The 15,306-nt window shown below is 39.0% G+C and overlaps 1 protein-coding gene across 7 annotated transcripts in view; it reads left to right on the top strand.

Annotated features, from left to right (window-relative positions):
• Positions 1-15,306, top strand: part of LOC144350256 (uncharacterized) — a 38,720-nt gene that overhangs the window by 16,712 nt on the left and 6,702 nt on the right. Inside the window, exons 1-3 of one of the 7 annotated variants that reach the window (XM_085504412.1) lie at positions 6,105-6,120; positions 6,235-6,358; positions 13,493-13,680. In XM_085504412.1, coding sequence (XP_085360538.1) covers positions 13,620-13,680 — 61 coding nt within the window. In that variant the 5' untranslated portion in view covers positions 6,105-6,120; positions 6,235-6,358; positions 13,493-13,619. The other 6 variants (XM_078008505.2, XM_085504411.1, XM_078008504.2 and 3 more) reach the window with 6 other exon arrangements.

Below are 15,306 nucleotides of genomic sequence, written 5' to 3'. Positions count from 1 at the left end.
GTTTGAGCTGACATGCTTAATAGAGAAGATGATGTTGGCTGTGTTAGAGCTGACATGCTTTATAGAGAAGATGATGTTGGCTGTGTTTGAGCTGACATGCTTAATAGAGAAGATGATGTTGGCTGTGTTAGAGCTGACATGCTTTATTGAGAAGATGATGTTGGCTGTGTTGGAGCTGACATGCTTAATAGAGAAGATGATGTTGGCTGTGTTGGAGCTGACATGCTTTATTGAGAAGGTGATGTTGGCTGTGTTTGAGCTGACATGCTTAATAGAGAAGATGATGTTGGCTGTGTTAGAGCTGACATGCTTTATAGAGAAGATGATGTTGGCTGTGTTGGAGCTGACATGCTTTATTGAGAAGATGATGTTGGCTGTGTTGGAACTGACATGCTTTCTAGAGATCAGAAGATGATGTTGGCTGTGTTGGAGCTGACATGCTTTATTGAGAAGATGATGTTGGCTGTGTTGGAGCTGACATGCTTTATTGAGGAGAAGATGATGCTGGCTGTCTTGGAGGTGACATGCTTTATGGAGAAGATGATGTTGGTTGTGTTAGCGCTAACATGTTTTATTGAGAAGATGATGTTGGCTGTGTTTGAGCTGACAGGCTTTATTGAGAAGATGATGCTGGCTGTCTTGGAGGTGACATGCTTTATGGAGAAGATGATGTTGTTTGTATTAGTGCTAACATGCTTTATGGAGAAGATGATGTTGGTTGTGTTAGTGCTAACATGCTTTATGGAGAAGATGATGTTGGCTGTGTTGGAGGTGACATGCTTTATTGAGAAGATGATGTTGGTTGTGTTAGTGCTAACATGCTTTATTTAGAAGATCATTGATCATCATTTTTATCTTATTTTGGGTTTCTATAAAATTTCACTTTGCTTGTAACAGCCTGCAACCTGGAACGGGTGCCCTGAAATCTTCTGACATGAACAATAAAAGGTAAACTCTTGTGAGTTGTAAAGTAAAGGGGTCCGATAAAACCTGGCACTGCTTTTGCTTTGTAATTATGAAGGCATTAATGTTTTCCTGACAGGTATTTTTATTAGTTAATTAGGAAACCAAGATGACCTTCCTTGTCCACAAAACTATATATTTTAGGAAATCTTATTGTATAAATTTTAAAATTGTGTTAGTATTTTTTTATGTACACTGTAGTTTGAAATATGCACAAAAATGTGCTTTTTTGGTCAAAAGTGATTTAAAAAAAAATAGCTTCTAAACTATGCTTCTGTTTCCTGTCAAAATTGGTTTATGGATACATCTGTTTACTATGAAGAAAGTGCCGTCTTGAAAACTGTCTACCAGTTGTCAATTTTGCAGGGCAGCAGCTCAAATTTCACTACTTCAAGTTTATGCATAAATTAACACCTAGGCTAGTTGTCTGTACGATTGAAGAAGAAGCTGAGCTAATTGCTAATTTGCTAATGCTCATAATTAAAATGGCTGTAACAGTTCCAAATTTAAATGTATTATCGTTTTGTTAAAAGTTAGATATAGTGCATAATATGGAGATCCCGTCATTTCTTTTCTATTTTTAATTATTTATGTATAGCCTTGCTAAATCTTGCTAAGCATTAAAAAGAGAGAATGTTTGCACATGTTCTCTATATGTTAAAATCATTTTTTTATGAGTATGTTCCACTATTCACAATTCTACAAAATTTTAACAGTCCATAGCCAAGACTGTTTGGATAATAAAAAGCAAAAAAAAATCACATATACATATACATATACATTATCAATTATACATATACATATACATATACATATACATTATACATATACATATACATATACATTATACATATACATATACATATACATATACATATATATATATATATATATATATATACATATACATATAAAAATATACATATAAAAAGAATATCTTTTACAACAACCCCATTCCAACCACCAATCCACCATAATATATATAAACCGCATTGTTGAATATTCCCCGTCCCCATAAACAATTTGTAAGAATGTCAGAGTCATTCTTCACCACTACAGTCAACTGAGCAATACTGGTTGCTTTGCCATGGAATTGACTACGTTTTACTGTGATAGGGTCTCGCGGTATAAACAGGACAACATCCTCCACAGCCATTAAAATGCACCTCATTCCTTAACGATTTCACAACGACTATGTATTGGCCGTCAATTGAACCTTAGATTATAATTAATTGCAGCAATGTCAAAGGCGATATATTTTGTGAAACGGTATACATATTTGTGTTGACAGGACAAATTAAGCTTTCAAGTTGTTTGTAAATCTTTCGGGCACAGTCCCGCCCTATATGAAAGATCGCCTAAAGCGGCACTAGGCACCGACTAGGGCGATCACCATCTCTGTGTTGAACGCCCTTCAGGCCAGTGACATATACTGGACGATGCAAACAGCCGGTACATTGTAAAATGGGTTTGGCCTTATAATTAACACATTTTTTCTTCTTCTGCTATATACATAGCCAGGTTTTTGAATACCCATAGTTCAGTGAAGCATTCTGAAGCTGTTCCGCTGAATTGGTAGCAATTATTCTATAGGTGTAAGTTTGTATTGAGTACAAAACTGCACACTTTAAGTTGTCAGTGTCAGCATCCATCAGAGCAGATCTATGATTTGGCCAAACATGACAGGCGCCGTCTGCATAAATCATGCAGTCTAGCCTAACAGACATGTCATCCAGTATATAATAGAGAGAGCACAGCTCTAAACATATGTATAACGCACTTCATGGGGGATTTAACACTCCATTAATCTCAAAAGTGAAATGAGTTTACATCGCTTGTAAACCAACAAATACGGCAGTTGTAGGTTCCAACTTTTGGTACGGTGTACGCATAGCGTTGGGTTGCAAAAATATACGCCCTGTAGTTGAACATGAGTGGGAGCTCCTTTAGTAGCTCATCTCGGAAAGTGTTGCATCTTCTCGCCTTGGTAACTTACTAATGGTTTCTCAGTATGGGGAACAATACAGTAAGTAATTTTAAAAACTGGGTTTTAATATTAGAGCAAAAATTGCACGTCATAATTTTACAGCAAGAAATGCACACGTCATAATGTTAATGCAATAATTACACAAGTCATAAAATTACAGCAAGAATTGCACACGTCATAATTTTACAGCAATAATTACACAAGCCATAATATTACAGCAAGAATTGTACACGTCATAATATTGTATACTGATTACATGAAAGGAAATTTCAAAACGTTAAAGTAAATACCTTTTTGAAAGAGGAGTTCGCATTTCCAAGGCTATGTTACTTTTCAAAGTACACTTCATTTTAATAAATTTCTTTGAGTAACATTCACTCCAGAGCTACATAGTCATCTATCAAGAAGGAATTGCATATACATAGACACAAGGGGGAGATTTTTAGACAAAGTTTTAAATACAAATCCACTAATATTTTGGAATAACTTTCCCACGTGAAATTGGTCTGCAGCATCAGTGATATATTTTTGATTTCATCTGAATGAATTTGTTTTTCGCATAAGCACAATTTTATTTTGTCATTTTTAAATTGCTGTATTTTAACTAACATGTGTATATTGCATATTGTATAGTTTGGACATAGCGAAATATTGGCCATACTTCGTTGACGACCTCTTGTCAACGGGTTTGATTTCCCACGTCAAAAATAAGGTACGCTATCTCCTGTCGGGCGTAAATAAATTCATCTATGTCGACTTCGGCATTGGTGCGTAATTTGGGGAAGGTGAGAAATGTAGAATATAAAGAATTTGACTGACCACAAAATGTTACAGTGTAGAAGACATTCCTGTGAGTTTTAAGTAATAATAAATTATGTTTAAATGCCATGTCTGCCATAGCAATTCAAAGCACAAAGGTGATACCATTCTCTCTTTCTCTCTCTTGGTCATAAAGACCCTACGGCCAACCAAATGTCGGCTTATGGACGATTTAGCAAGTTGCTGGAAGCTACGAACAACCCCCTGCCCTTGGCTGCTCTGCGGCGGTTCGCCTGAAAAGGGGAACACTTCTTGGGGCGGTATGAGCTTGTTCTGTTCGTTGAATTGAGACACGTACGTGCGAATGTCCATGTCGAGGACATTCTAAACGGGTCACGTCAATAAGACGTGTGGGGGCGGGCAAGAACAATTGGTACATTGTGTCTAAATGTGACATTAGGAGAAAACGATTGCTATTTCATTTCATAGCAACGTCAAGAGAACATATACTTTTTTATCGATGAAGCCATCGCATGATAAAACCCCGATGCGATTTGGTCCAAATGACCATGCGCTGAAACCGTGACGCACAAATATTTCAGTTCGCACTGAAGAAATTATATTGCGTATGGGCGCTACCAAAATGACCATACCAATACTACGATAGATCATGGTGTGTATGCAACTTCGAACACAAATACTGTATCCACCAAATTGAAAAGTCAAAAAGACACATATGTATTACTACACCTCTTCCTACCTAAAAGCTTTCGACACCTGAATTTATAAATACGTACATATATGTATATATCCACTGTTATATAAATACAAGTATACCAAGTGTAAACTGTATCAGTTGTCTATTATGTATGAGGGGGGTACTTGAGTTATTACGGTCCCTGATTCGCTGTATTTAAATCAGTTTCTATGTGAATCGATTATTGGACTACAGTAGCGTACTATGACACACATAGATAACCTTGCGATTTGTCCAATGAAGGTCGGAGTCACAGTCATAGACAGTAGGCTAATTGTATAGTCTACGAACAAGAAGAACGGCCCTGAATACGACGAGCCTTTAGGGACTGTTTCTTTGCTTTCGTGACAGTCTTTCCATTATTAAGACCGCTTCCAAAATAACCTCGTATTGTCTTGTATCCTATAAGATAGCAGCAATTATTCACACTCGACGATGACAAATGAGTCCTCATTTACTATAAGTGAGTGGGTGATTCGAACAATACCAGAGGCGGCGGCACGGGGGACGAGATCTGCTCACCGATTACTAGATTTTGAAAAAAAAAAAACTAGACCCTTTGAAACGCTATCTTCTACATTTTGAGGGGCAAATTTTGCTGACACAAAGGGTTTCAGCTTGATTTTGGAGGGGTGACTCCCCCGACATTTTCCCTCTACGCCCCCCCCCCCAGTGCCACCGCCACGGAAGACAGCAACGCCTACGCAAGTAAAGTTTTTTTTGTCTTGTTCAGTTTTGTCTTGTTTTAAGCTTTATTTCACCTCTTCCAGGGGACGGTCTGTGTTAATAAAATTAGTATTAGTGCTTATAACGTTTTATCAAAATTTCAAAACCTATTACCCACTGTAGAGTGTTACACGCTTTTCTTAGTAACAAATCGTGTGGATATATCATGTTAATATTTAGGTTTATTCAAATGATTGGTTAAATTGTACACGAGGAAGCACTAATATCGGTGTTTAATATATTGCGTGGCAAGGGCCTACACGTTATTATGGATTCCCCCATTCGTGCCATTCCAGCACCAACTACGGCGCACTAAGTTGAATTCCACCAGCATTTCACATGTGAACATGACATGGGACATACCAACACGTTTATTCGGTTCTAGTATTTATCGCCATCTCGTGCACGATATCGATCCGTGGACACGTATTTGGAATGTCTAACACCGGTACTTATCGTGCCAGTCAGGCGTCGTGATATATCGCCGCAATGCGCGTTGTACAAGGTGTCGAGACGATCTATGTTGCAGATAGCTTTCGAGCCCTACTTCAAAATGAACTACGCAACATACGCATATGATCTTCGAACTCTTGGCGTGTTCAGATGCCCTATTTAGCGGCAACGGACTAGAACAGGTATTCATATCAGGATGACTTGTACTGCGCAAATCAATTGGTCGTACAAATCGAATGAGTTGTGCACTCATTGACCTGGCAGGCGTCGTTTGAATACAAGGCAATTCGCGACACGTTTTGCTATTTAAGGGACCGTTCATAAAGTTTTTAACATACGCAGTTAAACATCCAGGGATTGTGAATCTAGCCAATCGGAACTCGGGCTTTCAATTGCTTCAATCGGTTCTGTATATTAGCATATCATTTGAATTATTTCAGCCTTCGAAGACAGAACTAGCCGAACACCGAGATAAGTATGTATGACTAATATCGGTGTTGGGAGTAGTTGGTTATGCATGATCACATTATCTACTAAATAACTGACCAGTACGCCTCTGGGTTTCACTTATTACCTCTATCCCCACCAGACCTGCATCTTCATATCTCCGATGCTGCAATGCAAGAGAGAGCCATGTAGATACAAAGCAATATTGGTCACGGTATCCGGGGGGGAAGCCTGACTGAGACTCGCTGCGGTGTGCACAAATACGGGTATGTAAGAGTCTTGCTCATTCTCATCGCATCGAACATTTAATCTCATGCTGTGATTTATTATTAGCACAGTGCACACACGTTCAGCTTTACAATACAACTTGTGCCAACAATGTTTGAGTGTTTAAGTCGACCGGGTTCAATTCACGTGGGAATTACAATCCTAACATTGGGTGTATTTGCTTATAATGTGTGCGTCTGGAGCATTTTTGGTTGTTCGCGGTTGTGCTTGAAAAATAATTCAGTTTGCACAATTACAAAGTTCATAAAATGCAGGGGTGGCAATTTGGAGCGAAATAGGCATAAGAATTGACAACTCGACTATTCTCAGAAAAAAAAATGAAACGAGTTCAATACGTTCTGACATACATGGAATTGACGTCTCTGATGAAGTCAAAGATACAATTCGGTTATTTTTTAGTAATGTTTGTAGGATGTGTATTTCATACCACGCTATGCTGAAGAACATTCGGTGTCTGTAACGTCACCGATGGTTCCCGGCGCTTCTGTACACATAAAGCTGAATCCATCGAAAAAAATCACACGGTCTCGACGTTTCTGTATGTAAATTAAACATTCGGTCGATTGCAATAGGTACCTCACTGCGAATGTGTATCAAAAAAGTTTTATAAAAAACTGTAACATTTAATACGGGGTAAAGATATTCAGTGTGAAACCAGTTTACGTGGTCGCACATCATGCTCCTTATGAAAGAAGGCGTGCGCTACATGCTAATGAGATGGCCAGAACGATACGCCCTGTGAGGTTATCGCCCCAAACCAGCACGCACATTTGCAATTTACAATTGTGGCACATGGCTCAAAATCCATTTTTTCCATTTTCGCGCTACTTTATTAATTATTGGTTAATCTCTCGATCTTCCGTTATGACAAAGCTTCTTACCCAGAATATATACACTGAGTACAGTTGTATAATCAAAACACAAACTGCCATCCATCGCCCTTGGCCTGTTCGGTACCTGGTTCGTTGTCTCTGTAAATACCGGTTTCAATGATACAGTATCGGCATAGCCTGAAGCAAGCTACGGCAATCTGTTATAAAACACCCGATGATAAACACACATTTCGACACTTAAAATTGAATGTATGCCTGAGTGATGCAAATGATGACAATGTTTACCTATTAGAACGTCCTTAGTACGTTGTAGATGGGGGTATACACTTCTATAGTACGGTGTAGACGGAGTATGAACGTCTAAATTATGGTGTCGATAGGGTATGGACGTCTATAATATAGTGTAGTTGGGGTATGGACGTCTATATTATGGTGTAGTTGGGGTATGGATGTCTATATTATGGTGTAGACGGAGCATGAACGTCTAAATTATGGTGTAGATAGGGTATGGACGTCTATAATATGGTGTAGTTGGGGTATGGACGTCTATATTTTGGTGTAGTTGGGGTATGGACGTCTATAATATGGTGTAGTTGGGGTATGGACGTCTATAATATGGTGTAGTTGGGGTATGGACGTCTATAATATGGTGTAGTTGGGGTATGGACGTCTATATTATGGTGTAGTTGGGGTATGGACGTCTATATTATGGTGTAGTTGGGGTATGGACGTCTATATTATGGTGTAGTTGGGGTATGGACGTCTATAATATGGTGTAGTTGGGGTATGGACGTCTATAATATGGTGTAGTTGGGGTATGGACGTCTATAATATGGTGTAGTTGGGGGTATGGACGTCTATAATATGTAGTAGTTGGGTATGGACGTCTATATTATGGTGTAGTTGGGGTATGGACGTCTATATTATGGCGTAGATAGGGTATGGACGTCTATAATATGGTATAGTTGGGGTATGGACGTCTATAATAAGGTGTAGTTGGGGTATGGACGTCTATATTATGGTGCAGTTGGGGTATGGATGTCTATATTATGGTGTAGTTGGAATATGGACGTCTATATTATGGTGTAGTTGGAATATGGACGTCTATATTATGGTGTAGTTGTATGTGCGTCTATATTATGGTGTAGTTGTAGTATGTGCGTCTGTATAATGGTGTAGTTGGGGTATTGACGTCTATATTATGGTGCAGTTGGGGTATGGACGTCTATATTATGGTGTAGTTGGGATATGGACGTCTATATTATGGTGTAGTTGGGGTATTGACGTCTATATTATGGTGTAGTTGGGGTATTGACGTCTATAATATGGTGTAGTTGGAGTATGGACGTCTATATTATCGTGTAGTTGGGGTATGGACGTCAATATTACGGTGTAGTTGGGGCATGGAAGTCTATATTATGGTGTAGTTGGGCTATGGCCGTCTATATTATGGTGTAGTTGGGGTATGGACGTCTATATTATGGTGTAGTTGGGGTATGGATGTCTATATTATGGTGTAGTTTGAGTATGGACGTCTATATTATGGTGTAGTAGGAGTATGGACGTCTATATTATGGTGTAGTTGGGGTATGGACGTCTATATTATGGTGTAGTTGGGGTATGGATGTCTATATTATGGTGTAGTTTGAGTATGGACGTCTATATTATGGTGTAGTAGGAGTATGGACGTCTATATTATGGTGTAGTTGGAGTATGGACGTCTATATTATGGTGTAGTTGGAGTATGGATGTCTATATTATGGTGTAGTTGGGTTATGGACGTCTATATCATGGTGTTGTTGGAGTATGGACGTCTATATTATGGTGTAGTTGGGGTATTGACGTCTATATTATGGTGTAGTTGGGGTATGGACGTCTATATTATGGTGTAGTTGGGGGATGGATGTCTATATTATGGTGTAGTTTGAGTATGGACGTCTATAATATGGTGTAGTTTGAGTATGGACGTCTATATTATGGTGTAGTTGGAGTATGGACGTCTATAATATGGTGTAGTTGGAGTATGGACGTCTATATTATGGTGTAGTTGGAGTATGGACGTCTATATTATGGTGTAGTTGGAGTATGGACGTCTATATTATGGTGTAGTTGGGGTATGGCCGTCTATATTATGGTGTAGTTGGTGTATGGACGTCTATATTATGGTGTAGTTGGAGTATGGACGTCTATATTATGGTGTAGTTGGAGTATGGACTTCTATATTATGGCGTAGTTGGTGTGTGGACGTCTATATTATGGTGTAGTTGGGGTATGGCCGTTTATAATATGGTGTAGTTGGAGTATGAACGTCTATATTATGGTGTAGTTGGGGTATGGCCGTCTATATTATGGTGTAGTTGGTGTATGGACGTCTATATTATGGTGTAGTTGGAGTATGGACGTCTATATTATGGTGTAGTTGGTGTATGGACGTCTATATTATGGTGTAGTTGGTGTATGGACGTCTATATTATGGTGTAGTTGGGGTGTGGACGTCTATACTACAGTGTATATGAATGTAAACGTCTTTAGAACGGTGTAGATAGGGATATGAACGTATCTAATACGGCAGACGCATCGGCACGAAATTTTGCATGGGTAGGCGAGATCTGCTCACCACCCCTACTAGGGGGTCCGGGGAATGCTCCCCCTTAAAAAATTGAAATCTAGACCTTCTGAAACGCTATTCCCGGCATTTTGATGGGCACATTTTGCTGACGCAAGGGGTTTCAGCTTGTGGTATGAATATCTGTAGGGTAATATGGTGTAGACGGGTATGAACGAATAAAGTACAGTGTAAATTGGATATCAGCGTCTATTGTAAGGTTCAGACGCTGTATGAATACCTATATTAGTTCGGCGTAGATAAGGTAGATCTCCTGTACCGGATAAATAGGTGTGAGCGGCTTTAGTATGGGAGAGTTGAGTATAAATGTCTATACTGTGGTGTATATGGAATATGAACAAATATAGCTCTATATAGATGTGTGTGAACGTCTATGAACATCTATCGTGTAGATGGCTATGAACGCATATGCTACGAAGCAGAAGGGCGTGTACGTCTATAGTATGGGGTATATTGAAGATAATATTTGGTAATCGTAGTCCTAAATAACTATTAAAAATAGCTAGACGTTTCGAGCAATGGCTCTTTATCGATAGCATAGAAGCAAGTGTGATAACGTACAGGTAGAACATAGGAACGTAAGAACGCGCATGAACTATAAGTTAGAATCACAAAAAATTCCACAATAGAACAAATAACGCGCCCTAGGTAGTGAGCTCAACAAATGAGTTGAACTGTTTGTTAATACCATGGGGTTCTTTAGTTCCAAGGCGGAATATAGTTTCCTCCTCGACACGCCTGAGCTGATTTTCGTTGCCATTGACAACACATACACCAGAAATAGACATATCTGTAATATTATGTCCACTAGAATTAAAATGAAGTGAAACCGGATAATAACGATTTTTCTGTCTAGTTTGCCGTAGATGCTCAGCAAACCGATCACCCAGTCGACGAACTGTAGAACCAATATAAAGTTTCCCGCATCTAATACATGAAATGCAATATACAACATTCATAGTGATACAACTGAACGGATATTTGACCTCAACATCTCCCTTGGGACCAAATATACGATTAGTGTCTGTAATAAAAGGACAAGTATTACACCTAGGACGATTACACGGGACAGAACCATATTTATATATCATATTATTATATATATTATTATTATATATATTATATATATTATTATCATATTATTTATATATCATATTATATATTATATTTATATATCAGGGGAGAAATATGGTTCTGTCCCGTGTAATCGTCCTAGGTGTAATACTTGTCCTTTTATTACAGACACTAATCGTATATTTGGTCCCAAGGGAGATGTTGAGGTCAAATATCCGTTCAGTTGTATCACTATGAATGTTGTATATTGCATTTCATGTATTAGATGCGGGAAACTTTATATTGGTTCTACAGTTCGTCGACTGGGTGATCGGTTTGCTGAGCATCTACGGCAAACTAGACAGAAAAATCGTTATTATCCGGTTTCACTTCATTTTAATTCTAGTGGACATAATATTACAGATATGTCTATTTCTGGTGTATGTGTTGTCAATGGCAACGAAAATCAGCTCAGGCGTGTCGAGGAGGAAACTATATTCCGCCTTGGAACTAAAGAACCCCATGGTATTAACAAACAGTTCAACTCATTTGTTGAGCTCACTACCTAGGGCGCGTTATTTGTTCTATTGTGGAATTTTTTGTGATTCTAACTTATAGTTCATGCGCGTTCTTACGTTCCTATGTTCTACCTGTACGTTATCACACTTGCTTCTATGCTATCGATAAAGAGCCATTGCTCGAAACGTCTAGCTATTTTTAATAGTTATTTAGGACTACGATTACCAAATATTATCTTCAATATATCATTCTTATCAGTCCGAGCAGCGTTTATTTATTTATAAACTACTATAGTATGGGGTAGATTGATACGAACGTCTATACTACGGCATGGATAGGTGTGAACATCTATTTTACCGTGTAGATGCGTATAAACGTCTATAGCTCGGTGTAGACAAGGTATGGATATCTAAGCATGGGTATGGAAGTCTATACTGTGACGTAAATGGGATATAAACGTCTATAGTTAGGTGTAAGTAAGATCTGTACGTCTATATGGTAGATATGATATGAATATCTATACGACGGGGTATATATAGTATTGTGACGTTTCTAATAGATGGGATATGACTGGCTGTAGTACGGTGTAGGTGGATATACTAATGTTTGCTCATTGTGTTAAATTAGTTTGGTTGAGAATTACGTGAAATAAATAGTACGTTTCTTATGGGTGGTAGTTAAATGAGATTGTTCCCAGATGCCTCATAACAAGTCGCAATAAAATTACCATTGTCCAATTGGGGAAAGCTAACGCCTCTGTTTTATGAAGCCACTCTTCGTCAAAGCCATTAAAATGGCACCGGGGGTTTGAGCAGAAGCTTTTCAGTGATTTTTCATACCCCTCTCCCAAAAAAAAATTCCCTCCCATGACTTATCAAAAGATGTGGATTTGGCATAAACAATTTCTGTGTTAGTGGAAATAACGACAACGGCGAAAATACGCTGAAAAAATGCTATGTAGCATATTTATTAAAAGCCGTAGTCCTGACAACGAGTCCTGGGATTCGGGGGTCACAGTGCGGAATTTGGTCCACGTAGGTACGTTGTTGGAACCCACGCCGCAGGGCCCAATGTACCGACGAATATCAACATGAGGGGGCAATAACGAATGATTTGTCGATAGAGCAGTCAGCGAGGACACCACATTCAACAGGTGTTCAGTGAGTGTAACTCGCTCGTGATATTATAGGGAGCCCCCGGCACCAGCAAAATATCATGCAGCGGTAACATGCGAACAATTAGCAAAGCCTTTTACAATGGATGCTGGCTGGCTTTGTTTAAGTTGACTCACATTGTTGGTGCCATGGAAAATGCCCATGAATACGATCGGCATGTTTCTGTTGCAGTAAACAACGCGGCTCATGGATTGCGTTACGTATGGCGTGTGTTTAAACCAACGATGCGTCGGTATTTTGTATATACCCTCGTGTTCCGAGGTTATAGTGTCATCGTCGCTATGACGACGGCGTCAGTGCACAGGTAGCTAGACAAAGGCTATTTACAAACTAAAATGGTAAGAGTAGCACCTGTCTCGGACTTGCGCAGAAAGTCTATCCGACTCCAACCATTGTAAACAGAAAATCGAAACTTTTTTTTGGCTGAATAGCGTGACTAGAACCAGAATAGCGACGACCGTTGGGCCCTAAAACTGAGCGCATCGTACTGTGAAAACTGTCGTTTGAATTCCGTGTGATCCAGGTCAAAAAGTGACGAGTGTGCCAAAGACTGTTACACGGTAGGCAATGTGGATTATTCTTATTATATGGCCCGTGGATATGTGTTTAAATGAGTCGAGCGTCGAAGTACGTAGCCTTAACAAAACTATATCTCACACCTTGACGTATGCACGCGTCCTTGTATTACGTGCTTTCAGAAACCATCGACGCGATGTGACAAACCAACTGTTCACCTATGTCACGTATTGATTTTACCGCCATAATTTGACAATTTATGTTCAATAAGTGTACGTCGACGCGGCTCAATCGCGGTATGAAACATCTACTAGTATGTCTAAGCGAGAGGAGAATTAAATTAAAATGTCATGAGGGTAACTTCTAAAACCTAATCTGTTTTGTTAACAGGGCACGGAGATGTGAAACAGCCGAACACTATGCGGTAGAGCATGGAGCTGCTTCCATATTTTACAACCACATCATCGAAATCCATGTTTTCGCGTAAAATTTTAAATTGTACATTTGAAATCTCAGCATGATTACCAAAACTGAAGAACAAACGCTCGAAATGGAGTCAGATGAAGGCAGTAGTAAAGGTGAGATTTGTTTTAATATGTGACTTTTATTTTTTTTAAACAGTAGTTGTAATGTACGATCCCGTGGGTCACGACTATGTCACCAGTGGCGGATCCAGAGAAGGGGCAGGGGGCCATGCCCCCCCAAAAAAACGCATGACGATTCATATCATCTGGATTACGCATAGCTTCTCTGCGATTTTCGCTCCGTAATGTTAAGCGAAGCTTTCCCCCCCCCCCCAATACATTTTGCTGGATCCGCCACTGCATGTCACTAAGATGTCTACATTATGTCACATTTTACAACAACAAAAACAACAATGATGATGTAGTGATGGCGAAAATACGATTTCTAATGACGCTGGAGATGTACATGTGATCAACCAGCAATGAAATGTATTGGTCAATGATGTCACTGGGTTATTTTTGTTATATTTCGTCGTTCAATGTTCTGTCAGTTCTGTAATATAGCGAGAAATTTCATTGTTTTTTATCCTGCGTTTATTTTATACAGACAAAAAATTGCTATGTTTTGTTTTCTGATTGGGGTCCATATGCATTGATCCCAGATTACAATCTGTTAAAGTCGAAGTGAATTAAAAGATTAAACTCATGTATTCCGATGAAAAGTAATATTCAGTGAAACGGCAACTTGTTAAAACGTAACTATCCCTTGAACCCAGCTCTTTGAACAAAAAACTACCAACATGCTGTAGGTAGATTACCGTACACAAGAAACATACATAGGTCATCTTTGTTGCGAATGTACACCAAACAAAAAATAACTTTAAGCCTCTTACGCAGCTAACAGGTATGCGTACTATTTCGATATCAAGATTATGACAAATAAACAAAAACACGTATACACCCATGCTGTAGATCGGTGTAATTACGGCGTGTTAAAACACATTTACATTTCCACGGGAAGTTATAAGTCTCGACTTTGTCACCGGCGACTCTATCAGCTACTGGTTCAAGCAAATAAGTCTGTACACCTCCATTACCAGATTCAGTATAAAGCCTAATATGCAATGTGTGTGTTGTACAATTATTACATCGAACTAGAAAATTAGCTAGACAGTGAACAAAATAATATAATCGCAAATTTAAAGTAAGGAGGTCTATTTTTTCCTCGGCTGTGTTTAAACAATACTGCTTACTTCGAGGGTGTTCAGCGCAGATTGCGTAACATATGGTCCCATGGAGATGCCGTGTAGATACATAGACCGCACCTGTTTGTCAGTTAGAATCGATCTGTAGGACTAATTAATATTGGGTGAGTATTTAAGAAAGATAAAGCGTTCGCAAGTTTAGAGGTCATCCAATACAATGGCGGCACACCGTAAATTATTGTCAAAACACAGCACAACTTGGATCGATATAACAGCGCTCTCTAATAAATACCATAAACGCGACACAGCAGACCCCCACGAAGTCGTTAGTGGCTTGTGCCAGTGTAAAATCCGAGTCTGTTCATTTCGCCGCCAGCATGAACATGGAACTACGCACAATGTGACCCACACAAAGGTAACGTTAAACAAGATAATCTGATTTATATAGATTTACCCGCATTTTTTTTTTATAGAATTTTGCCCTTTTGTGTAGCATGTCGATCGTTAGTGCTCGTCACTCTGAAACACATAGAGG

Source organism: Saccoglossus kowalevskii, chromosome 10, assembly GCF_978046115.1.
Source record: "Saccoglossus kowalevskii chromosome 10, keSacKowa6.1, whole genome shotgun sequence".
NCBI classification, from domain to species: Eukaryota; Metazoa; Hemichordata; class Enteropneusta; family Harrimaniidae; genus Saccoglossus; species Saccoglossus kowalevskii.
The sequence above is the reverse complement of the archived record's forward strand: the minus strand, read 5'-3'. Positions and strand labels throughout refer to the sequence as shown.